Source organism: Notolepis coatsorum, assembly GCF_963971535.1.
Source record: "Notolepis coatsorum genome assembly, chromosome: 4".
In the NCBI taxonomy this organism is placed as follows: Eukaryota; Metazoa; Chordata; class Actinopteri; order Aulopiformes; family Paralepididae; genus Notolepis; species Notolepis coatsorum.
The window spans coordinates 16,408,248-16,435,062 of record NC_140168.1 but is presented as its reverse complement, the minus strand read 5'-3'; the positions used below and the strand labels follow the sequence as shown (position 1 = coordinate 16,435,062).

Genomic DNA, 26,815 nt, shown 5'->3' with positions numbered 1-26,815 from the left:
GTCGCTGTCCACAACGACCGATCCCCACCCATCAGTTTCCCACCCCCTAATACGGCCAATGTGTATTAGTACGGACGACCAGCTAAACTGAAAGCAAATGTGGAGCGCTGGGCTCGAACAGGCAAGCCCAGCGTCTCCAGATTTTGTGGCGAGCGCCTTGCCCACTACGCCACGTAGCCGCCCTAATATACATATATAGTTATATACAATATACAATACAGAGTCAAAAGAGTAACAGTGAGGTACAATGCAGAAATGGGATGAGGTACAAACTTAGGGTAAGGTGCAATGAGGTATGAATTGTAGTGCAAATCTCTTTACCAATCAATATAAAGTGTGTTAAAGTGAGTAAAGTGGGTGTTAAGGTGAGTGTTTATTTAAAGTGAGTGTGTGGATGTGTGTGCAGTGAGTGTAGATGATGGGTTGTTACATAGTGTCATTGTGCATCCTGATGGCCTGGGGATAGAAGCTCCTTATATAGGTGTGTATATATATACACGTATCTGAAGCTAATTTATTTAAAGATCATTTCTGGTATTTCTTTCTCTCAGGTTGTGGATGAGCAGGGTGCTGTCGTGGCTAAAGGAGTGGAGGGTAACCTGGGCATCAGAGTGAAGCCGCACAAGCCCTTCTCTCTCTTCACTGAATACACAGTGAGTACGACGACAAGGACATTGTAGTAGCAGAGCGAGAGGCAACGCGGGGGAAAATACTTTACTACGTAAGTGACGATAATAAAACGGACTCACCCGCTCGTATGTTACACAATTCAAAAGCCTTTGAAGCGTCGAGGCTGTTGACTGATAAACTTTAACCCTTTCACTACCACACTACAGAAGCTTAACCCCTTCACTACAACCGTCTGTAGTGTGGTAGTGAAAGGGTTAACCCTTTGGTAGTGTGGCAGGGAAAGGGTTAACCCTTTGGTAGTGTGGTAGTGGAAGGGTTAACGTGCTTTCTACCTAAACACACACACTGCCCCCCCCCCCCCCCCCGTTAACGTAAGGTTATGTATATAACCAAGTTCTATGAATTATGGTGACGCTCAGCGTCAGTCTGCACGCACTTCACTTCGTGCACGAGCACTGAATAAAAAATTCGACAATGTACCTTTACATCCCAACATTCGTCTGGCCACACCCCTATCCGCTTACCTTCATAAGCAGGTGTGTGGTCACCTACTCGCCTCCTTCCCAAACTTTCACCACAAGGTGAGATCAAGGGCCGCAGTGGCGTCCTGACGCTGAGCGTCACCATAATTCATAGAACTTGGTTATATACATAACCTTACGTTCTATTTCATTATGGCTCCGCTCAGTGTCAGTCTGCACAAGAGGAGCTGAGCGGAAGCCAGAAGCTCGACAAATGTACCCCGCTGAGGCCCCCCACAACCATCAGACCGGGGAGGACCGAGCCCCCCGACCCTCCCTAATGGAGGGATACCCTCCCTATTGGAGGACGGGAGGGAGACGGATCCGACCGTGCGAAGAGGAACTCAAGCAACTCAACGCACAGGGTGAGCAGACCGTGGCTTGACCCCACGACTACGCACACGCACAACCCGCATGCCACCAGGGAACGAACGGAAGGAACAACCCTCGTTACTGCCCCCAAAATCACGGGGTCAAGAGCAAACTCAACCCTGTGGCAAGGCCGTAGCAGCGGAGCGCGAAGGAAGACCCAGACCCACTGAAGGGACTGGGTCCCCTGGAAAAAGGGAGCCTGGAGAGGTCAATGACGCCAGGCATCAAGACCCCACCAGGCGGTCACTTAGTGACACCGCCCCCCACATCGCCAGCGTATTCGGATAGGGCCCCTCCAAGAGCGGGCCCTTTCCCCCCAATAGTACACCGCCTGGCACACTGACCCTGCAACACAGGCAGTCAGCATGGCCGTAAAGCACTCAAAAGGTTAACCAACGGAAGCAGGTAGTGCACCGGGGAAACCAGGCAGCAGGCTGTAGACCCGAGCCTGGAGCACTGCGGACGAGACAGGCGCCAAAGGGGTCAACTGAAAACAGCCCCCCGGCGGAAAGGGCGTATGCTGGCACTGTTGCACACCATGACAAAGCCTCCATCAAAAAAAAACCACCCAGAGGGGTCGAGGCAGAGAAGGCTGACACGATTGGCAGACGTCATGAACGTGCAGGGGCACACTCAACCGGGTAACCCGGGAGTTGACTCCGCTCCAACACACCAGGGAATCAACCACCCTCTTGGTACCACATACAGTGGTTGTTCCTATAACCCCTCAAGAAAAAAGGGTTATCTCAGGCCTACGGTTTCAACGAAACATTACTTCGGACCGGGCCCGGCGGCTTGGGAAGCATACAGGGTTACCAGAGGAGGTCCAGAAGACCACCCCAACAGCCCCCTCTTGGCCATGCGTGAGAGAGGAGCGAAAGAAAGGAGAACCAGCCCCTTATAATAGTGCCAGGTACAACGTGTACCCAACAAAGGGTCTCCATAACGCCTAATCCCATAACACCCGGCCCGACCCGGCATTTTTCCCCCTGAAAAAAGCACAAGTCCCTCAGGGTACCAGAACAGCAGATCTGCATCCCCGGCGGACAATGGGTTAACTGACCTGGACCAGCGTGACCAGAACCAGTCCCGTGCCCTAACCACGCCGACATGCCCACTCCAGGAGAGGGGGCAGGAATGCGTGTTGATCTAAAACATGAAAAGAGGGCGCCACCCAGACGGTCCTATTTATACCGCGCTCAGTGGCCCACCCCAAGGGCGTGAGACCCCTCTACCTATGTTCTGATCTATTCCGTTAACATCCCCCAGATATGAACGAGAATCCGTCGAGACCCAGTAACAGGCTCTCGGAAGAGGAAAAAATCCCCCATCCCAGTTGCCCTATAAAAACGCTGTTTTAATAACAAGCAACCAAGGCGTACTAGCCTCCTGCATGATTCTTAACAGAAACACCCAGAGCCAGCACTATGTATGCGTCGGGACCCAAAACATATCAATGGACAGTCTAACCAGACCCCACATTGATCCTTCAACGTGCCTGGGAGAACGACAAGAAGGTTGTTGTGCTTCATATTCTCCACTCTTTTTTATTAAAAAAGAAAGAAACACAGACTGACATGAATCCCACGTGACGTAGCCGAGGGTAATTTTTTTTTACATTTTTACATCCCGCCACCCTCACTACAAAGGAGAGACGGAACTCCTCAGCGAGACTTCCCACGTGAGCCATAGATTGAAAAGTCACGGTAACATTGAGTCATGTGACCAACCGACTCAAGTTACACGTATATCGAGCGTAGTAGAACAGTAAATTCCTACGCTCTGCCCCGACAACTTGACAACAACAGACCCTACATACGGGTCTAAACTCACGGAAGCCGCCGTCCAATAGAAACGTGCCTAGTGACGTTTGCTATGACGGGGGGAAACCCAAGACTCAATCGCCTGTGATAGGTGCGGAGTCTGGGAAACCCTTCCCCCCCCCCGTGCCAAGCTGCCTAACAGCTTGACCCTGACCGAATGAAAGTTCGAAAGTCCCAGAACCCCCTGACCAATCAGAAGAGGGAAGGAGGGGTTTATCCGGTACCCCCTCGCAAGCCCAACCCTTGCATATGACAACAACAACAGCCATATGATACCTTCAGTAGCAATGCCAATGAATAGCGCAAGCTAATTCAATGCCCGCTAGCCACAGACACATCTGTGAACAGGGTTTATAGCAAGGCCAAGTTGTGTATGTGTGAACCCGACACCCGTATCTATGTTGCAAGACACAGAAGAATCTGATAGAGAGAGAGAGTGGCTGAGCCGTGATACGTTTTCATACGAGCATTACTGCAAACCAACACAATAGTGTTGCAGCTCAATATCACTGTTTAAGCAACAGAGCACACAACTAACCTCTACCTTTATGTGAAGATTCAGGTCGAGGCAGAAAAAAACCCTTGCCTTGCTTAAGCTCTAACATGAAACCCAGGCCTTGCTTAAGCTCTAACATGAAAGTAACGTTTAGCCCTCCTATCAAACCCATACTAGTGAAAGATTCACACGTTGCATCCCCATCATATGTTTGGTGAATAAACACACAGTTTGTTAACAAAAAATACAGTCCCCCTTTAGGAGGGACTCTTTATTTTCGAACAAAAATCATAGAGGGGCCGGGAAGGGAACAGGGGGGGACCACAGAGGGAAAAAGTCAATGAAGTTAGCGACGCCTGCCACGAGCCGCTCGGGGCTTCCCACCCCGTGGAGCCCCGGAGGGACGGTAAACGATCGGCGGCTGGTCTCGACGATCCCTACCGTCACCTCCGGGCGTAGATGGGCCGGCTGCAGTGGCGGAGGCGCCCTCTGTCCTCCTGGCCTTCTTTGCCGAAGGTCCAGCAGTGGCGGTGGTAGCAGCGGCGGCCACGGAGGAGGAACCTCGACGACGCAGCGGCCGTCTGACTCCACCGGCAACATCGGGCGGGGGGAAATGAGGCTGGAGCACGGAGCGCTCCTCCTGCATCTCCCTGCAGGTTGAGGTCATCAGCTGCAGTGCCGACCCGAATAGTCCAGCCTCGGAGAGGGGTGCCGTCAGAAGGGGAGTCCTCTTCTTCTCCGGCACACGCGCCTGCTCCAGCCAAAGGTGGCGCTGGATCAGAGTGGCCAGGGCGCGCACTTTCCCAGCGGCTATAGCCTGCGGCTGAATCAGATGCAGGATGGCTCCTGCCGACTGGGCGAGCTGATCATGCTGTAAATCAGTCAGCTCTGTGCCGCCCGTCAATATCCCGGACATGAATCTCGCCAGCTGCGCGATGTTAGAAGTGGCAGCTAGAGATTGTGTTCCGGTGATAAATGACTGGTCGCTCCAAAATGCCAACCGCCTCGCCGATTTCCCTTGGGGAACCGGCTTCCGTAACGGCTCCCACACCACCTCAGGACAAAGGAGCGCCGCCATCGGCCTATCAAGCCGTGGCACGCCCTCCTTCATGCCGTCTACCAAACCCGCCACCCGCGTGACTTGCACGTAGGCGGGAGTAAGGCCCATGATGTGGGAGACCACTTGGCCCTGACGGACGTAGGCTGCCATTGAGGGGGAAAATGGGTAGACAACGTCCACCCCTCTCACCGGGCGACGTTGCAATAGATGACCTATGAGATCGTCAGGGACAGGAACAGGCAGTGGCTGCGGCAGCGGCACGCCGTTTGCGACTGCCGCCGCCACCATGAGCTCGGGGAACAAAGCACGCAGTTCCCCCTGCTTACTTTCCTCCTCCGAGCCCGCGTCCCTCACATGCAGCAGACTACTGGTCAAGGAGCCACATTCTGATGTGGCTGATAGCAGGGCATCCCGCCGCCGAGTCGGAGGTTCTAACCCAACATCCGCGGACGAGGAACCCCAAGGAGACATCTCACCCCCCTCCAGTGTTACCTGGACGGGCGGGAGACACGTCTCCACCGGGCCTTCAAACAAGAACCCGTCCGCCTCTATCATGTAGTCCTCTGTTTCCATCGGCCATGTAGAGACAGACGCATCCTCATCCGGCTCCAGTAACTCACCAAAACCAGGCCGTTCGTGTCTGCAAGCCACCATCTTGCGACGGGAGCGAGCTGACGCAAAAAGTTTGCGTCTCAAATCCCCCGCAACCAAAGGAGCCGGCCGCCCAACAGCGGACGACTCCCCGGAAGCAGAGGAACCAGAGCCGGAACCAGGCCATCGCACAGGAGACGGCACTGGTGCACCAGCTCCTTGGAGAGGCAAACTACCCATCGGACGCCTACCGGGCGTGGCTGCCGACCACGAGAGAGGCCTCAACCCCGCTCCAAGATGCACGACAGAGGCGGCGATGGAGAACCACTGGTGAAGAGTGGCGTTGCGAGCGCGACCCTCCGAAGTAGACATTATGACTTAGCTTTTTTCTTTCGAAATATATGAGAGAAGAAAAAAGCAAGAAAAAATTTAAACACGTCTCAACTTTCTTCAGCTAACAACCTTGTCAAGTGTGGGATCTACCGAAGGCACTTCCTTGTGGTGAAAGTGAAGAAGGAGGCGAGTAGGTGACCACACACCTGCTTATGAAGGTAAGCGGATAGGGGTGTGGCCAGACGAATGTTGGGATGTAAAGGTACATTGTGGAATTTTTTATTCAGTGCTCGTGCACGAAGTGAAGTGCGTGCAGACTGACGCTGAGCGGAGCCATAATGAAATAGAACTGTCTGTAGTGAAAGGGTTAACCTTATGTAGTGTGGTAGTGAAAGGGTTAACCCTTTGTTGTGTGGCAGTGAGAGTTAACCTTCTGTATTGTCGCAGTGAAAGGGTTAACCATTTTGTAGTGTGGCAGTGAGAGTTAACCTTCTGTATTGTCGCAGTGAAAGGGTTAACCCTTTGGTAGTGAAAGGGTTAACCCTTTGGTAGTGTGGCAGTGAGAGGGTTAACCCTTTGGTAGTGTGGTAGTGGAAGGGTTAACGTGCTTTCTACCTAAACACACACACTGCCCCCCCCCGTTAACCGTCTGTAGTGTGGTAGTGAAAGGGTTAACCTTCTGTAGTGTGGTAGTGAAAGGGTTAACCCTTTGTCGTGTGGCAGCGAGAGTTAACCTTCTGTATTGTCGCAGTGAAAGGGTTAACCATTTGGTAGTGTGGCAGTGAGAGTTAACCTTCTGTATTGTCGCAGTGAAAGGGTTAACCCTTTGGTAGTGAAAGGGTTAACCCTTTGGTAGTGTGGCAGTGAGAGGGTTAACCCTTTGGTAGTGTGGTAGTGGAAGGGTTAACATGCTTTCTACCTAAACACACACACTGCCCCCCCCCGTTAACCGTCTGTAATGTGGTAGTGAAAGGGTTAACCCTTTGTCGTGTGGCAGCGAGAGTTAACCTTCTGTATTGTCGTAGTGAAAGGGTTAACCATTTTGTAGTATGGCAGTGAGAGGGTTAACCCTTTGGTACTGTGGTAGTGGAAGGGTTAACGTGCTTTCTACCTAAACACCCCCCCCCCCCCCCCCCCCCCCCCCAGGGCGACCCAGAGAAGACGGCGGGGTGCTACAGGGGAGACTTCTACCTGACGGGGGACAGAGGGCTCATGGACGAGGACGACTACCTGTGGTTCGTGGGACGAGCTGACGATGTCATCCTCTCCGCCGGGTGCGGCAGCTGTGTGACTTATATATTAGTTTAAGTTTGTTTATTAATTGTCATAGTAAAATACAGAATACTTTATCATGAAATGCTTTTTTTCTGTATGAGCCCCTGGGAGTGTGCTTCATACAGTAATAGATAAAAAGTATAAAATAGAAAGTCAAAAGTATGTAAAATAAAGTGTTCAGTCAATATACATATATACAATACAGAGTAAAAAGAGTAACAGTGAGGTACAATGCAGAAATGGGATGAGGTACAAACTTAGGGTAAGGTGCAATGAGGTATGAATTGTAGTGCAAATCTCTTTACTAATAAATATAAAGTGTGTTAAAGTGTCTAAAGTGAGTAAAGTGGGTGTTAAGGTGAGTGTACCGTGTATATTAGCAAAAAAACTAAAATGTCACCCCTCCTGTCTGTTTATCAAATCCTGTCCACACCAACAGTGTAATGGCTTCTTTGTTGGTCAACCAGGTAGTGTCTTCAACACGCACATTCCAAAAAACTCCAAACCGAGATCCAAGGTATTATGAATTAAATTATAGGTTTATTTGAAGCATCTGAAGAATATAAAGAAAACATCAAAAGAAAGATTACAATACTCAAAAAAATAACTAAATTCTCACACTGACGTGGTTTAAAGAACAATGTATAACCTGGCACCTTCACCAAACATTTTGACCATGCCTACCTAGGCCTTCTCTTCCTGCTCATTAAGCCACCTGAGATCCAAAAGTCCCCGCCCCCCACTCTCAACGTGCACTACCAACCTTTGGATGCTAGGTGGGGTAGATGACTACAGAGGTGCAGAATATAATAATAAATGATAGATACACTAAGAACGGTTAACCGTCTGTAGTGTGGTAGTGAAAGGTTAACCTTCTGTAGTGTGGTTGTGAAAGGGTTAACCCTTTGGTAGTGTGGTAGTGAAAGGGTTAAACTAATATTTGTATTGTTATTACCTGCATTGCTTCTACCCTTTTTCTTATTCTCTGCATTGCTTTTATTCTGTCTATTTAATGCAAACTTTATGTCCAATTTTACTGCTGTGAAGCACTTTGGGATGCAATTATTGTATGAAAGGTGTTATACAAATAAAGTGTTCATTATGATTACTGATTGGTTATGATTGGTGATGTGGCGCAGGTACCGGATTGGTCCGTTTGAAGTGGAGAGCGCCCTGATAGAACACGCGGCCGTGGCCGAATCAGCCGTCGTCAGCAGTCCAGATCCAATCAGAGGAGAGGTACTCTCCGCAGGACACTGAATTGATTACGACTATCAAAATTACTCGTCTGTGGTAATAGATACTTAACAGACTCCAGTGAGTCCACTCCCGTATATATAGATCACGGTGTGTGAACTATCGATGAATTTGGACGAAAAAACATTGGTGATCAGTATTTTTCTTTCCTTTTCAGGTTGTGAAAGCGTTTGTTGTGCTGACAGCAGAGTATAGATCTCAAGACAAAGAGCAGCTTGTGAAGGACTTGCAGACACATGTGAAGAAGGTGACGGCCCCATACAAGTATCCACGCAAGGTAACAACTATATGGGAACCACATACGCTGCAAGTGAAATATAGATCAGTTAAATATATTTGTGAACATATTATTTCCTTATTCGTTTCTAGGCATTTAGTCAGGCAAGCAGATGGATATCAATTTCCTCTCTGTGCGTTCAATATAGAACGCTATCCGGCTGCAAGCTAGCCTAGCACAGCACAAATGAATGGAAGCGGATATGGACCACTAGCCTAGCTTAAAACTCTGGCGAGAGGTGTTTTTGGCCAACAGCTAGGCTAGCTGGTCCGTACCCACAGAGGAAATTGGTATCTCTCTTTCATGTCTGACTCTGAATCATTATTTGTGCCTAAAAATAATGTGTTATTGAGTATCTTATATACTTAGTAACCATGCTAATGTAGCACAATATTTATATTGTTAACAATATTTATATTATATATATACATTTTTAGGTTGAGTTTGTGGAGCAGCTACCCAAGACGGTCAGTGGTAAGATCAGACGAGTAGAGCTACGGAAGAAAGAATGGGGACAGACCTGAAGCTGTGTCTTGAGACGGAACGACGACAGACCTGAAGCTGACAGAGCTGCATTATTGAAACTGTGAAAACTATAGTACTGAATCAAAACCTCTGTAGTGTGACGGCCCCCACTCTGCATGCTGACTGGTGAGTCTACTGCCTCTCCGGGAGCGTGGTAGAGTGGGGGGCTCGTCAGCCCAATTAGACTCACCTGGTCGCGTGTATATTTTCCATAACGCACTTTCACATCCGCGTTCGGGTTCCGCGATCTGATTGGCCACTGACGTTTCTCTCAGCGACAATCGCATTACGCCTAGTTCTATCACTGGTTAAGCTTGGCGACTCTTTCGAAGTTGGTTAAGGTTAGAGTTTGGTTTAAAGCAGGGCGATAGACCACCAGCCCTGATTCCAAACTCTAACCTTAACCAACTTCGAAAGAGTCGCCAAGCTTAACCAGTGATAGAACTAGGCGTTAGCTAGCTAGCAGGCTGTTAGAGGCATAACTAGGCGTAGCGCGATTGGTGCTGAGAGAAACATCAGTGGCCAATCAGATCGCGAAACCCGAACGCGGAAGTGAAAGTGCGTTAGGGAAAATATACACGCCACCTGGTCAGTGAGAGCTGCCTGTATACATGTGTCCCTCATTAACCTTCTCCCTCTGCTTCTCCATCTCCTATGAACATCCACCACCCATTGAATGATAATATTCCTACTTACACCACACCGCACCACCATACATTTATTATAACTGCTCCCCTATGTAACTCTGTAATACTGTGTTTTTTACTGTGTGTAATTGTATTTGTTTTTAACCCTGTACTGCGACATTGGGTGCTCAGAAAGGCGCCTTTAAATAAAATGCATTATTATTATTATTATTATTATTATTATTATTATTATTATTATTATTATTATTATTATTATTATTATTATTATTATTATTTTCACTTTTCACTCATCCACACACTGCATTCATCACTGATTCTTATACATACATATTCATTGTTTATGTCAATATCTTTTGTTTTTACACCACAGCCGCGGGTAACAGCTCGGAGCGAGCGGCTTCACTGGGACTGCCATGCTATATTGGAAAGCGCAATGTTTCCATGCAATTGAGTGGCGTTCCACATAATTATAATAATCATAATAAGCAACTAGGGGTGTAACGGTACACAAAAACCACGGTTCGGTACGTACCTCGGTTTTGAAGTCACGGTTCGCTATGGGTTTTCGGTACAGTGGGGGAAAGTTTGGCTTTCCATGTTCCACTCAGGGGTGATATAGTGTGCAGTAACTAATTGTACTTGTAGGGCTGTCAACGAATATTCTATATTGAAATTAATAATCGACTTGTAATTATTATTTTTTTATAATAATTATTATATTAGATTGTGAAAAAAACAGCCCCCGGTGAGCGGTCGTTAGTGGTTAACATACCGTTGTAATCATTCGGTAGTCGGTACCCTACACAGCCGTTCGGTACGGTACGGTACACACTGAAACGGTTCGGTTCGGTACGGATATGTGTACCTTTACACCCCTATAAGCAACAAATGAAACCCATTCAAAGAAATGTCTATGCTTGCTCTGCACTCCCAAGTGGAGCACTTAAGTTTGCCTGCTGTTAGACGAACAATACCACTTATTGTTGCCCACCGCCGGATGTGCGTCCCTGGCTGGCTTGTTTGTTTGTACACAATCTGTAAGTCGCTTTGGATAAAAGCGTCGGCTTAAATGTAAATGTAGTAACTTCCACTGGTGCTCTTTGGTGACGGGGATCAGAGGAAAGGAGGTCTCTTCCTTCTATCGAAGACAGCATGGTGTCATGGGGTCTGTATGTCTGCATCGTTTGTATCTGTCATGTAACACATAAGCTACATAATAATAATAATAATAATAATAATAATAATAATAATAATAATAATAATAATAATAATAATAATAATAATAATAGATCGAATTTATATAGCGCCTTTCATAGACCCCAAGGTCGCTTCACATCAGGACAAAAAATAGGGCTAGGGAAATAGGGGGGGGAAATGGGATGAGGGAAGGTAAGGGATAATGGATAATGGATCTAATCTAAACTAACTGATGGGGAAAAGCCTTGGTGAAGAGGTGTGTTTTTAGAGCAGTTTTGAAGGTGTCCAGGGTTGGGGCGTTGCGGATTTGGGGGGGGAGAGAGTTCCAGAGGGTAGGGGATGCCAAGCTGAAGGCTCTGTCCCCGAAAGTCTGTAACCTGGTGCGAGGGATGGAGAGGAGACCTAGATCAGAGGATCGTAGGTTCCGGGATGGAGTGTGCTGGTGGAGGAGATCAGACAGGTATCGGGGGGCGAGGGCATGGAGGGACTTGTAGGTGAGGAGCAGGAGTTTGAAGGTGATTCAGAACTTGACTGGGAGCCAGTGGAGGTGGATGAGGGTGGGGGTGATGTGCTGCCAGGGCTTGGTGTGAGTGAGAACCCTGGGGTGTCACGAAGAGCGCTATATAAATCCAATCCATTATTATTATTATTATTATACTGGAGCCTGTCCAGGGCTTTGCTGGGTACACCGAACAGGACTCCGTTACAGTAGTCCAACCGGGAGTTGATGAATGAGTGGATCAGGGTCTCAGCCACAGAGTCTGAGAGTGAGGGTCGGAGACGGGAGATGTTTCTGAGGTGGTAGAAGGCAGACTTGGTGACGGATTTGATGTGGGAGTGAAATTAAAGTGTGGAGTCAAGGGTGACGCCCAGGTCCAGGTTCAACTTGAACTATAATCGTGGGCTTCTTCGTGTGGCATCGTGTAACCTACACTACAGTACATATCGTCACCTTCAAATAATGGCTTAAGTCAATTTATGAGGAAAATTATTCATCTCTTCATGATGCTGGCCACCTCTGGTCAAATTCCCTTCACCCTTAATTGAAAAAATGCTGTTTGGCACCTCGATGGATGCCTTCAAATCTAGGCTCAAAACCCACTTCTACCTATTAGCTTTTCCTGTTCACTGACTCATGCCCTGTTTTCCTGTGTGCCCTCCCGTAACATGGAGTTGTGATTGTTGTCTATATGTATCTATGTATCTACCCTCTACTCAAATGTCCCAGATTTCAACATTCACTACCAAATTGTCCTTGTTTTCACAATTTGAATAATAATTATAATTAAGATAGTATTGCTTTATTGATCCCCTATTTCATTTCATTTTTATTCTATTTTACTCTACTCTTATCCTAGGCAACTTGATTTGATTTGTGTTATTATTCTAATTCGTGACCTGTCCTGTCTAAATGTTTAAATGTTGAGCGATTTGCAGTGTCAAATTTCCCACGGGATAATAAAAGTATTTCTATATCTATTCTATTCTATTCTTGGGCAAATTCAGGTTACTTGTTTTCAGCGCTTAGATGTAATACTTGTAATAGTTTTGTTTTCTTCATTGGGTGGCTACAATGGGGGGAAGTCACAGATGGAACCTCAGATCTAGTGGATGATACTTACAACACAATATGTAACTGATTTAAATATAAACGTTCTACAGACTAAATGTGTGTTACGTTATGAAACAATATACTTTGTTAATAGTAAAATCTTATTAGGAAAAATGCACTGTTCACAAAATATTTATGTCTGAATTTACTGTAATATTTGCAACATTTGTATGCACTAAAATTACTTTTCAAACAAGTCGGAACGATAAGACTTGACTTAAGAAACGGGCGGAACATTAATAGTATTGCACGATGTAAGATGCATCTTGGGAAATGGTGTTTTAAGTAATACTGCGTTTCCATTGGCCACATGGTGAACTTTCACTTGTCACGTGGTTTAAAAACGTTGGAGGATGGCGCGGAATCTCACGTTCTTTTTATTAACCAGTTAACTTTTGTTTACGTGTGCTTCAGATATTAAAACGTAAGTCAGAGCTACACAATGCAGCGTATTATTACCGACGTTCTTGTGTTTTGAATGAAATTAAGTTATAGCTAACTGGCTCTAGCGACTGCCACAGCTAGTGTAACTTATTAGTGGTCTAAGAAGCTAAAGTAAGTTAAGTAACGTAACGTTGGTTTTCTGTCTGGGGAGATTCAGAAACGTGTTATGTATGAATGTCTTACCTCGCTAACGCAGTGTTAGTACTACTAGTAGCTGTTAGTTCATGCTGATGTAGCATTGCACAGCTAATTCTGGTGTTTATAATGTACAGTCTCCTCCCCATCATATGTATACTCTTGTCAGGATCTATGGGTAACGGTACTGTATATTTGCATATCATATATGTCACAAATGTAACAGTACTATATACCTGTATGTCCCTATGCCATAAATGTCATGATGTCATGTATGTTGTGTATGTCATAAATGTCACTACTATGAATTGAAAATGGGGGACCCTGATGTAAACAAGACAAACGTCTTTCTCTGGTCTGCATCCCCTTAACAATTGTGTGTATTGAGCTGTACTGTATTGTACCCATTCTGCAATCTGTTAAATAAAGTTTTCATTCATTCATTAATTTCTTTTTAGCAACCATGGAGGTGAAGTTTGTCGGGGATGGAGATGTTTTCGAACACATAGTGGACAAAAATGATGATGGTATGAAGAACCATGGTATCACTGATACACCATAGTGTTTATTATTATGGACATAATGCGCAAGAACATGTCTGTATGACATATTCACATGACATAATCACTATGAATTGAAAATGGGGGACCCTGATGTAAACAAGACAAAAGTCTTTCTCTGGTCTGCATCCCCTTAACAATTGTGTGTATTGAGCTGTACTGTATTGTACCCATTCTGCAATCTGTTAAATAAAGTTTTCATTCATTCATTCATTCATTCACTGACTGACTGTCTTATCTGTGTCTGTGTCCCCGTAGGCGTCCATGGCAACAGTGGCTCTGTTAACAAGTTGGTGCTTTTGAAAAGCTCAGCAGGGAGACGGGCCAGAGAGGACGTTGAGCTTGATGATGAAGATGAGGACGAGGTCCTCAATGAGCAGAACTATATTGAGGCTTTAGGAGCAGATAATGCAGAAGGTGTGTGTTTGATTCATGTGGAATTCCTAAAATCATAATTTTTCTTTTGCACGACATTGACAATGGGGGGGGGGGGGGGCAATTGATATTATGATATGTCTATCTGTATGACATGTATGTCATATATGTTATGACGAATTGAAAATGGGGGACCCTGATGTAAACAAGATGAAACTCTTTCTCTGGTCTGCATCCCCTTAACAATTGTGTGTATTGAGCCGTACTGTATTGTACCCATTCTGCAATCTGTTAAATAAAGTTTTCAATCAATCAATCGGACCTCAACAGCAAGACATTTAATCTTGAGACTTATAGCCAAAGTTGTTTTTGTTGGGACTACACAGAAGGAGAGGACAGTGTTTCGGGAGTGGCAGGAGCCTCTGTCTTCACCTTCCAGAAAATCAAACGATCCAACATGATGGCCCAAATAGGTGAGACACACTCAACGTTTAGATTTCAATCGGTGTGTCACAAACTTGCTTTCCAGGCTAACGGTCGCACACGCTCGTTGTTTTACAGCGAGTGAGTTGGCGCGCACCCCAGGGAAAAGTGTGTCTTTCGGTGCGACCTCTGACCCTGACCCTGAACCCTCCACTCCCACAAGACCAGGCCGCAGTGAGTCATCACACTCTCTCTACCTATGTTGTCGTGTATCCACTTGGTTCACTGCTTAACACTTTGGCGACCGATGGGATGCGTCTAATTAGTGGCTAGAGGACCGGGGAATGTAAACAAACATGTGGGTTTTGTTTTAACTATATCTATACATTATAGTATTGCTATCTGTCCATTCTCATTGTCACTTGAGTGCATAAACCGTCCCTTCAGAATGGCTTAAAGGGGGAAAAAATCCATCGGTAGGTTGTCATTTTATAGCGCCGTGAATATAAGCTTTATCGCAGTTTTCGTCTCATCTATTTTCTGGAAAGCTACTTATAGAGCTAAAGGCTACTAACGTTATATTAAACGGCATTTCCGTTATATATATGCTAATGAAATAACACAAACTGCTTATGATCCGGACTATCCCATAGCATCTATGGATGAAAGGGGGGCGGCGGGGAACGTCGATTAGTATTATTGATTACCAATAGAGTGTCCGTGTAAGTAGCCACATTCACTGATCGAATGCTTGCGTCTCACAACAATGTCTGATACGGCTGTAATTTAGCTGAATAAGGTCTTACCGTCAGCCCGTGGGATACCCTACAGCATTTCCCTGTTATCGATCGGCATCTGGTAGATCGATATGTCCATTGGTTGATGATAAATCCCCTTATTCCATGGTGAGATCTGCGATTCGAAACGTGATACACGGTGCATGATGTTGCTTTGGGATCAGAGTAATATGATACTCCGTTGGAGGCTAACAAAAAAAAATCCATTCTCCCACAATGATACTGCAGTGGAGCGATGGCGCCCCTAAGAGGATCTGGCCGGTATTGCATGTTGCCGAGGGTAGATCTGCAGAGTTGATCGGGGATCTTGATCCGGTTATTAATATGGAATAAAACAATAACAACTTGCCACGGCTATATACGTGCCTCTGGTCCACAACGCATGGATTCGAAACACGTATTCATACATGGCCGGTCCCAATAGTGTTAAACAGGGTATCTGTGTGGTATTAAAAAGTCCCAAATTTAATTTGCTTGCACTGGTATACATTTTTTTGGAGGGCATCCCGGCTGTCGGGAGATTAAATAATATTAAATATATTGAATGTTTTTGTTGTTGTTTTTGCGGGTGTACCGGGAGCTTGGTGTGTAGTATAGTATGGTCGTGGAATTGGTATTAAATGTAGCTCTTAAGTGCTATTAAAAAGGTCATTTTTTTATCCAGTTTTTCTCCTAATTTTTCCTATTTTTCTCCCATCCCAATTTCGTATTGCCAATTCTCCCCTCCCCTGTCTTGAACGTTGCTAGACTATGCCCCCCACTGGTCGGTTGTAGTGAGGATGGAAGCCTTGCATCACGTGTGTCCCCTCCGGTACACGAGGAGGCAGCCTGTCTCATCTTTTCACCAGACAGTGCGGACTCTCAGTGGCGAGGAGTAACGTGTGGGAGGCTCACGCTGCCCCCGATACTTCCTGTCTCTGCTGTGCAGGCGTCACCCAGCCGACCTGTAGGAGTCGCTGTCCACAACGTCCAATCCCCACCCATCGACTTTCCACCCGCTACCTCTGCCAAATGAGCCAGTACGACGGCCGGCCCAAGTCGAAGGCAATGCTGAGACTGGGATTCGATACCGGAGTCTCTTGCATTGGTGACGAGCGCAATCTCTGCTACGCCACCCAGCCGCCCTCTATTAAAAAGGTCTTAACATTGTACTTGTTGAAACCTGCAAATACCCTGTTAAAGCCTTTCTTCTGTGTCCCCCTCTTTAGAGCATGTAAGTGAGAACAAGACTCCACAGAAGGTGAGAAACCGTACCGCTGACTTTTGCTGCTTTCTGAACTGTGTCCTTTTCGAGTGACGGAACTGAGACGATGCATATACTGTATATTAAACTGTTGTCAGTCACAGCCCACGCAGAAGTATCATTCGGCATTTTCCATTGGTTACAGTGGTGCCGTGGCTGTTGTCTGTTTCTCCTCAGCCAGCAGGCCCTTTATGATGATGATGCTGTTGTTTCTCCTCAGCCAGCAGGCCCTTTATGATGATGCTGTTGTTTCTCCTCAGCCAGCAGGCTCTTTATGATGATGCTGTTGTTTCTCCTCAGCCAGCAGGCTCTTTATGATGATGCTGTTGTTTCTCCTCAGCCAGCAGGCCCTTTATGATGATGCTGCTGTTTCTCCTCAGCCAGCAGGCCCTTTATGATGATGCTGTTGCTTCTCCTCAGCCAGCAGGCCCTTTTTGATGATGATGATGCTGCTGTTTCTCCTCTCTCTCTCTCTCTCTCTCTCTCTCTCTCTCTCTCTCTCTCTCTCTCTCTCTCTCTCTCTCTCTCTCTCTCTCTCTCTCTCTCTCTCTCTCTCTCTCTCTCTCTCTCTCATTGTAACACCTCTCTGTTTCCTGACAGGGCAGGAAGGTGAAGTTTGTCTCCACCACACCCCACAGACTCAGGAAGAGACTGACAAGTGAGTTATCATGTAGCAAGGTGAACTACTGTACTACCACCAGTATGGAAGGCATACATTGCATCTCATTCATTATTATTCAGAAATAACTGCTTGATGTTCTCAGACCCTAGCCTCCAGTCAGAGAGCGACAGTGAGCTCTCGCCTTCAGACTCGGAGGAGGAGGAAGAGGAGGAGAAAGAGAAAGGGAAGAAGGATGATAAGGAAAATGTGAAGCAAGCTAGGACCCCCAGTAAAGTCCAGTCTGCAGCACTCTACAAGACCCCTGCCAAGAAGAGCAAGACCCCAGAGCCTGTCAACCAGGTGTGTGTGTGTGCATGTGTGTGCGCGTTACAGTGTAAGAAAAGGTTTGATGCATCATCATTATATATTTGATATTAGTCAAAATAAATGTTTACTTATTGCAATGCTGACTTAATCAGTCCCATTCCCATTTGTGTACCTATTGCATCTTTTAGAGAGTATTTAAATTAATTTAATCCAACTGAATCGAATCATGGGCAAAATGTAAGGTTTTATGATGCATCTAATTGTTACACCCTGTGTGTGTGTGTGTGTGTGTGCACGCATGATCAGGATATCTGTGGGCTATTAAAAAGTTGAACAGTATTAAATTAATCATTTTCATTTAAGGCCTTAAAAGGTATTAAAAAGTCTTAGATTTCATTAGCAGAGGACAGTCCGGCTGCTGGGAGATAATATAAAATATATTAATTAAATGTTTTTGTATGCAAGTCGTATGTGGTGCGTCTGGCGAGAGCTTAAATAATAGATCATTAAAATTGGCACGCAAGTCCAGCCGCCAGTTCAGTGTCGCTGTGTTTTTATTTTTGCTAGTATGGTTGTGAAATTGCTATTAAACGGGTCTTAAAAAGTCCTTCAATTTAACCCGTGGAATCCTGCAGATACCCTGATGACACTGTATATGATTATTAGTTAAAACGGCTAACTCTCCCTTGCAGCCGAGTCTCGTTGAGGAGTATTTCGAGGCGCACGGCAGTTCCAAGGTCCTGACGTCAGATCGTACCCTCCAGCGCTTACACACCCCGAAGCTTGACCGGGTCAGTATATAACACTCAACTGTGCATGTTCATGTAGGACTAAAGCGTTTTCGTGTCCCATATTATCCCATACCCCCGTCATCAGTCACATCACCCCCGCTCTACGCCAACTCCACTGGCTTCCCATCAAACACCGCATTGACTACAAGATCCTCCTCCATATACATTCAAGGCCATCCATAACCTCGCCCCTCCATACCTGTCCCACCTCCTCCACATCAACATTCCCACCCGGTCCCTCAGGTCGGCCTCCTCCATCAACCTGACCGCCCCCCCCCCCCCCCCCCAGCCCATCTGTTCACCATGGGGTCAAGAGCCCCCCCCCCCCAACATCAGGAACATTGACTCTATTATCCCATTTAAAACCCACCTCAAAACCCACCTGTTTAGGCAGGCGTATGTCTGATTTGATTCGATTTATATATATTTTTTTATCTTTTTTTTCTATTTTTCCTCCCATCCCAATTCCAATGTGCCAATTCTTCCCTCCCCTGTCTTGAACGTCGCTCGCATATGCCCCCCCACTGGCCGGTTGTAGGGAGGATAGAAGCCTTTCATCACGTGTCCCCTCCGGTACACGAGGAGGCAGCCTGTCACATCTTTTCACCTGCCAGCGCGGACTCTCATTGGCGAGGTGTAACGTGTGGGAAGCTCACACTACCCCCGCCATTTCCTGTCTCCGCTGTGCAGACGTCCCCCAACCGACCTGTAGGAGTCGCTGTCCACAACGTCCAGATTACCACCCATCGACTTCCACCCTCTAACTCTGCCAATTGAGTTAGTATGACGGCCGGCCCAAACCGGAGGCAACGCCAACAGCCACTCATGCGTTGGTGACGAGCACAATGTCCACTGCGCCACCCAGCCACCCTGATTTGATATTTGTTTGTAATTGTAAATGAACAGTTTTTAATTGTTGTATGGTGACCTTGAGTGCCTTGAAAGGCGCCTTATAAATAAAATGTATTATTATTATTGAAGTACATACAGTATATATATATGTGTGTGTGTGTGTTTTTAGGATACACTGTTCCGGCTTTTAGAAGACAAGCCGTCTTGTTACTCATCAGAGATCCAGCAGCTCCACAAGAAACACCAGAAGCACTTTAGCAAATGGATGCTCCAGTTACGGTAAGTGTTCCGCCCAAATCTCACCTTTGTTGTGAAGGTATGCGTGTGTGGAGACATGGAGTGCATTTACTAATGTTATTCAGGAAACCCTGTAAAGTATTTTCTCTTTGATTCGATGCACGTAAATGCCATATCCTGCGTGCAATAGCTGAGGTACCGTATGAGAAAGTCGAGTCAAGTCGTCTTTATTTCTATAGCACATTTACAAATGACTAAAGCCAAGCCAAAGTGCTTTACAGGTACATGATAAAAACACATACACTACAGTAATAAGTAAAGAATACACCAAAAATTACAGAAAAGGTACTGTACAATTAAGAAAAAACAAGAACAAGGTGGAATATAAAAGAGACAAGAAATTTGATAAAGAGTCCAGAGTAACAGCAAAAGTGGCAGGCTAACTCTGGTCAAAGGCCAGGGAAAAGAGGTGCGTTTTGAGCAGTGATTTAAAAGCCTCTATAGGCTCTGGGCAGATCTTATGGGGGGAGGCTGTTCCAGAGCCGAGGGGCAGCAGCAGCGAAGGCTCTGGGCTAGATCCACAAAGAATGGATTGCACGGAGCAAGTTGCACCCTTACTTACAATTCATTATGAATTGAAGATGGGGGACCCTGATGTAAACGAGACGAAAGTCTTTCTCTGGTCTGCATCCCCTTAACAATTGTGTGTATTGAGCCGTACTGTATTGTACCCAATCTGCAATCTGTTAATAAAATGTTCATTCAATCAATCAATCTGCACGGTGATTGATTGAATGAAAATTCTATTAACAGATTGCAGAATGGGTACAATACAGTACGTTTTAAGCCTGGTCCTAGGCACCTCCAACAGCAGCTGGTCAGCAGACCTTAGGGCTCTGGATGGGGTGTGGTGATGCAGGAGAAACTCAAATATTGATGATGGTGGTGGTTGTAAATAACCCCATGAAAGGTTTATTATTTTATGGGTAATAGCTGCTTCTTATTTGTGATGTTACTGGTTTCAGTGTGTGCCTAAAGTGATCAATGTGTTGGGCGGTTTATAGAGATCTATGCCAATTAATGTTCATGAATATCCAGGACTTTTATTAGAAGAATTGATAAGAGGCCTACTGTGGTATGTGTACTGTATATGTGACCTTTATTTTGAAAACTGTCGCTGTGTTGGGAGGCAACCGTGTTTACGTTTACGCTTTTGAAAGTTTAAATGTTCAGTTCAAGGAAATACGCTAATCAAAAAGGTTTAATGGACCCGTATGAGGCCATTATAGCTCTTACGGTGGGACATGGATTGTTTATAGAAGAGGAATGTAATACTATGCAAAACGAGAAATTAACAGTGATTTTACCAGCAGTAAGTTGTCAGCCACTTTCATATATTTACATTTTACATTTACATTTAGTCATTTAGCTGACGCTTTTATCCAAAGCGACTTACAAGTTCTGTACGACAAGCCATCAGGAAGGGCACAACTCTATCAGCTGAGCAACAATGTTCATCAAAGTGTTGAGTGCTACAGTGTAGGTTAGTTTATTAGGACAAGTGCATGACAGTACGGTTAGTTAGGGTTAGATTTTTTTTTTTTTTTTTTTTTTTTTTTTCTCATATACGGGGATCCGTTACAGTGTGCCAGTGTTAACCAGGATAATGGCCCTGCTCAGGGGTGTAAAGTACTTGAGTAATTGTACTTTGTTACAATACTTAAGTACTGTTTTTGGGGATTTGTACTTGTACTCAAGTATTATTAGGTTTGTATACTTGTACTTTTACTCAATTACATTTCAGGAAGAAAAAAAACATACTTTTTGCATTTAAAATGCAGACCTACAAAGTACAAATCTCGTAGGTCCAACTATTTGAATTAGTATATTTGTTTCTCTGGCCGAACTAACGTTAACGTTATTAATCCTGCGGCCGAACTTTATTTAAAAACAGCCAATCAACTCCCCATCAATGGAAAATGTACCCGCCCATACCCATGCTGATTGGTCCTTGTGCAAGACTAGAAAGCGGGGATCTTTGATTATATACCTGCTCTCGGAAGAATAATTTCATATCAAATGAAAACTTGGCCCACGTGGAATGAGTTTGAGACCCCTGGTCTATCCCTTGCAATAAAAAAAAGTTTTTACTTTTACTTTTTAGTACTTAAGTACATTTAAAAGTAGAAACTTTTTTACTTTCACTCAAGTGTGTTTTTGACTTTTACTTGAGTAAGATTTTGAGATTGTACCCATACTTTCACTTACGTATCATTTCGGGGTACTTTTTACACCCCTGGCCCGCGTGATTTTTTTCTGTAGCCTCTGTTTCCGACGACGCTCTCTGATTGGCTAGGTACAGCGAAGAAGAAAAGACCCTCTCTGATTGGTTTAGCTCCGAAGGGTCTCTTCCACCTTGTACATATATTCTCTGCTTCGAAGTGGTTATGCATTCTTTCGAAGTGGTTATGCTTAGGCATTCTTTCGAAGTGGTCATGCTTAGGCATTCTTTCGAAGTGGTTATGCTTAGGCCCTCTTTCGAAGTGGTTATGCTTATGCATTCTTTCGTCGTGGTTATGCTTAGAGTTAGGGTTAGGGTTAGCCAATCGGAGAGCGTCTTTTTCTTCTTCGCTGCAATCAAACAGCGTCTTCGCTCACAGAGGCTACGTTAAAAAATCACGCCCCTGGCCCTGCTCCACTACAGGCATCAGGCATTGCCACTGGCCATCAGCCAAGGAAGGAATTCCTCCTTTTGAAACCGCTGAAAGGTGCCACTACCCAGGATGCACTGTGTCTGAGGGCTGCTTTCATGCAGTGCCAAGCAGAGAGGAATTGTGTTGATAGCGCTTATTTTCTGGTGTATTGAGTAACATTACAAATCACAAGAATTCATTTCAACCCATAAAGGCTATGAATTCGATTGGCCAGTACATTTTTCGAGACGAGTGACGAGAACACCCCCACGAAATCATAGTCATATAGAAACCATTTATTGTATTGATTAGGCTAACTAATGATGACCCTGCTGTGTCATTCATCCTAGCTAGTATGTAATGAGGCATGTGAGCAGCTTGTCCTGTTGGGTTCTGCAGGCAGTCTAAGCTTGTTCTTTTTCCAGCATAATATTTGCAATATTATTTTTTTAACTTATATGTATACAGGGATATTCGTGGTTGTGGTATATTTGTGATCGGGGGTATGAAGATGCATGCTTATGTAAATAAAGTCACTGTTTGACATTGCACTGTGTGTGTAGGCTGGGCTTCAGTGTGCTGGTCTATGGTCTGGGCAGTAAGAAGTTTCTACTGGAGGAGTTCCGACTGTCTCAGCTGTCTCAAGACGTCCACATGGTGGTCAACGGATTCTTCCCGTCCATCACCCTCAAATCAGTCAGTATACAAGTACTATTTTTTTTTCTCGAACATGTAAATACAAACGATATAAAATCTAAAGAAATCATTGATCTATATAAAAATCTTCATGTTCGAAAAGGATACACGCAACACAGGTCATCCATTCTGCTGCAAGTATCTTAGACACGCAACACATGTCATCCTGCTGCAAGTATCTTAGACACACAACACGTCATTCTGCTGCAAGTATCTTAGACACACAAGCAACACATGTCATCCATTCTGCTGCAAGTATCTTAGACACACAACACATGTCATCCTGCTGCAAGTATCTTAGACACACAACACATGTCATCCATTCTGCTGCAAGTATCTTAGACACAGAACACATGTCATTCTGCTGCAAGTATCTTAGACACACAACACATGTCATCCTGCTGCAAGTATCTTAGACACACAACACATGTCATTCTGCTGCAAGTATCTTAGACACACAACACATGTCATCCATCATGCTGCAAGTATCTTAGACACACAACACATGTCATCATGCTGCAAGTATCTTAGACACACAACACATGTCATCCTGCTGCAAGTATCTTAGACACACAACACATGTCATCCATTCTGCTGCAAGTATCTTAGACACAGAACACATGTCATTCTGCTGCAAGTATCTTAGACACACAATACATGTCATTCTGCTGCAAGTATCTTAGACACACAAGCAACACATGTCATCCATTCTGCTGCAAGTATCTTAGACACACAACACATGTCATCATCCTGCTGCAAGTATCTTAGACACACAACACATGTCATTCTGCTGCAAGTATCTTAGACACACAACACGTCATTCTGCTGCAAGTATCTTAGACACACAAGCAACACATGTCATCCATTCTGCTGCAAGTATCTTAGACACACAACACATGTCATCCTGCTGCAAGTATCTTAGACACACAATAATAATAATAATAATAATAATAATAATAATAATAATAATAATAATAATAGATTTCATTTGTAATGCGCTTTACAGTTGCGGGGCAACTCTCAGAGCGCTACAGTTAAGGGACTTAAAAGCTAGCGAGAATAAAGGAAAGAAAGAATATAAAAATAGGCAAGACTAAAACATAAAATAGCAGAGAAACATAGAATAATAAAACTGATAAAATAAATTGGTAAAAGAACATAAAATGTGTGGAGCAAAGAAAATTTGTTAAAAGGTCAACAGAAGGCTCTACTAAAAAGGTGGGTTTTGAGGCATTTCTTAAAAACATCCACAGTCTGTGGTGCTCTCAGGTAGTCAGGGAGAGCATTCCACAGACTGGGAGCGGAGGAGCAAAAAGCCCGATCTCCCATAGTGCATAGATTTGTCCTTGGGCGCTGGAGGAGGTTTGCCTGGCCAGAGCGGAGATGTCGAGAGGAGGAGTGAGGGGTGATGAGTTCTTTGAGGTATAGGGGGGCGTTTCCGTAGATGCATTTGTGGGTGAGCAGGGATACTTTGAATTCAATCCTGAGTGAGACAAGGAGCCAGTGAAGGGACTTGAGGATGGGGGTGATGTGGTGGTATTTCCGCACTCTCATCATAATCCTAGCAGCGCTGTTTTGGATACATTGTAGCCTTTGGATGTTCTTGCTAGGAATCCCGATGAGGAGTGCGTTGCAGTAATCCAGCCTGGAGGAAACAAAGGCGTGGATGAGCTTTTCGGCATCTGACAGCGTGAGTGAGGGGCGTAGTTTGGCGATGTTTCTAAGGTGGTAGAAAGAATTTTTGTATAGTTGATTTATGTGTGCCTCAAAGGTCAGGTGAGGGTCCATTTTTACCCCTAGGTTGGTTATTGTTGGTGACAGGGTGATGTTTTGGCCGGAAAAGGTGATGGTGGTGATGGTGGATGAACGAACCTGGTGTGGGGTGCCAATGATAATGGCTTCAGTTTTTGAACTGTTTAGCTGTAAAAAGTTGTGCTTCATCCATGCCTTGGTCTCCTCCAGGCATGTGGTCAGCGTGGAAGATGGCAGAACTGTGGATGGGGTGGGGTTTATTTTTAGGTATAGTTGGGTGTCATCAGCGTAGCAGTGGAATGATATTCCATGCCGGCTGATGACAGAGCCAAGGGGGAGCATGTAGAGGGTGAATAGGGTGGGGCCGAGGACTGATCCTTGTGGGACACCACAGGTGACATGATGGGTGTCAGACCCTGCCTCTCCCAAGGAGACATACTCCGTTCTTCCGGTGAGGTAGGATCTGAACCACTCAAGGACAGAGTCTGAAAGTCTGATGGTGGACTGGAGCCGGTGAAGGAGGATGTCATGATCGACGGTGTCGAAGGCTGCTGTGAGGTCAAGGAGGATGAGGAGGGAAGGAGAGCCAGCATCAGCCGTCATCAGTAGGTCATTGGTGACCCTGACCAGGGCAGTTTCTGTGCTGTGGCCAGAGCGGAAACCTGACTGGAACTTCTCGAGAAGGTGGTTCACAACTTGACACAATGACACAACACATGTCATCCTGCTGCAAGTATCTTAGACACACAACACATGTCCATCCTGCTGCAAGTATCTTAGACACACAACACATGTCCATCCTGCTGCAAGTATCTTAGACAAACAACACATGTCATCCATCCTGCTGCAAGTATCTTAGACACACAACACATGTCATCCTGCTGCAAGTATCTTAGACACACAACACATGTCATCATTCTGCTGCAAGTATCTTAGACACACAACACATGTCATCCATCCTGCTGCAAGTATCTTAGACACACAACACATGTCATCATGCTGCAAGTATCTTAGACACACAACACATGTCATCATGCTGCAAGTATCTTAGACACACAACACATGTCATCATGCTGCAAGTATCTTAGACACACAACACATGTCATCCATCCTGCTGCAAGTATCTTAGACACACAACACATGTCATCCTGCTGCAAGTATCTTAGACACACAACACATGTCATCCTGCTGCAAGTATCTTAGACACACAACACATGTCATCCATTCTGCTGCAAGTATCTTAGACACACAACACATGTCATCCATCCTGCTGCAAGTATCTTAGACACACAACACATGTCCATCATGCTGCAAGTATCTTAGACACACAACACATGTCATCCATTCTGCTGCAAGTATCTTAGACAAACAACACATGTCATCCTGCTGCAAGTATCTTAGACACACAACACATGTCATCCATTCTGCTGCAAGTATCTTAGACACATGGCCTTTCGTTGGTATCTTTCAGTATTGCATCCATTTTTAGTAGGGCTGCATGATATATCGGTGACCATATCATTATCAGCCGATGAGCAAAACTGGGCAGATATATATATATCCGCAAACGTATATCTGCTGGTGATAGTGATTTTAATTGAAAACCGGGCCGATGATGATTATTATTTCTCTGTCTAGCTGCTGCTGTTGTGTGTGTTTTTTTTTTGGCCAAGCAGAGTTTGTTTGGGTAATGTTGCTTGACGCAGCACAGGACCGTGGGCTAATATTGTTTCAGTATGTACAAAAATAGTGCAAAATTTGATTAACATAGAAATAATTTGCATATAAGACATTTAACTATATGGTGATTTCATTGGATGTGCACTGTTAATAATGCTTGTATCTTATCGTGTGTTGTCATGTTTGTTTATAGGTTTGTTTAAAAAAGAATAAAAAAAATAAAACACAAAAAAAAGAAATAATTTGCATAGATATAGATCATATCGACATCCGTAATATCGGTTATCGGCCATAACAGAAATGTTAACATTTTCATATCATTGTCCTGTAGAGACCCTATCAGTGTTCGTGCCATGGTCCACTCACTGTCCTATAGAGACCCTATCAGTGTTCGTGCCATGGTCCACTCACTGTCCTATAGAGACCCTATCAGTGTTCGTGACATGGTCCACTCACTGTCCTATAGAGACCCTATCAGTGTTAGTGACATGGTCCACTCGCTGTCCTATAGAGACCCTATCAGTGTTAGTGACATGGTCCACTCACTGTCCTATAGAGACCCTATCAGTGTTCGTGACATGGTCCACTCACTG

At 45.2% G+C, this 26,815-nt stretch overlaps 2 protein-coding genes across 6 annotated transcripts in view; both read left to right on the top strand.

Moving 5' to 3' along the window:
• acsm3 (acyl-CoA synthetase medium chain family member 3) overlaps positions 1-9,448 on the top strand; it is a 62,386-nt gene extending 52,938 nt beyond the window's left edge. For 2 of the 3 annotated variants that reach the window (XM_084313216.1, XM_084313215.1), the window contains 5 exons: positions 552-653; positions 6,973-7,100; positions 8,241-8,340; positions 8,516-8,635; positions 9,073-9,448. In XM_084313216.1, the coding sequence (XP_084169342.1) occupies positions 552-653; positions 6,973-7,100; positions 8,241-8,340; positions 8,516-8,635; positions 9,073-9,159 (537 nt within the window). In that variant the 3' untranslated portion in view covers positions 9,160-9,448. The remainder of the gene's footprint in view (positions 1-551; positions 654-6,972; positions 7,101-8,240; positions 8,341-8,515; positions 8,636-9,072) is intronic. The other variant, XM_084313217.1, reaches the window with a different exon arrangement.
• The window catches only part of orc2 (origin recognition complex, subunit 2), a 22,130-nt gene continuing 4,533 nt past the window's right edge, over positions 9,219-26,815 (top strand). The window contains exons 1-11 of one of the 3 annotated variants that reach the window (XM_084313218.1): positions 9,219-9,286; positions 13,654-13,722; positions 14,014-14,172; positions 14,517-14,603; positions 14,692-14,787; positions 16,559-16,590; positions 17,194-17,251; positions 17,358-17,554; positions 18,214-18,312; positions 19,334-19,443; positions 22,658-22,790. In XM_084313218.1, the coding sequence (XP_084169344.1) occupies positions 9,277-9,286; positions 13,654-13,722; positions 14,014-14,172; positions 14,517-14,603; positions 14,692-14,787; positions 16,559-16,590; positions 17,194-17,251; positions 17,358-17,554; positions 18,214-18,312; positions 19,334-19,443; positions 22,658-22,790 (1,050 nt within the window). In that variant the 5' untranslated portion in view covers positions 9,219-9,276. Of the gene's footprint in view, positions 9,287-12,947; positions 13,041-13,653; positions 13,723-14,013; positions 14,173-14,516; positions 14,604-14,691; positions 14,788-16,558; positions 16,591-17,193; positions 17,252-17,357; positions 17,555-18,213; positions 18,313-19,333; positions 19,444-22,657; positions 22,791-26,815 lie in introns of those variants that run through there. The other 2 variants (XM_084313219.1, XM_084313220.1) reach the window with 2 other exon arrangements.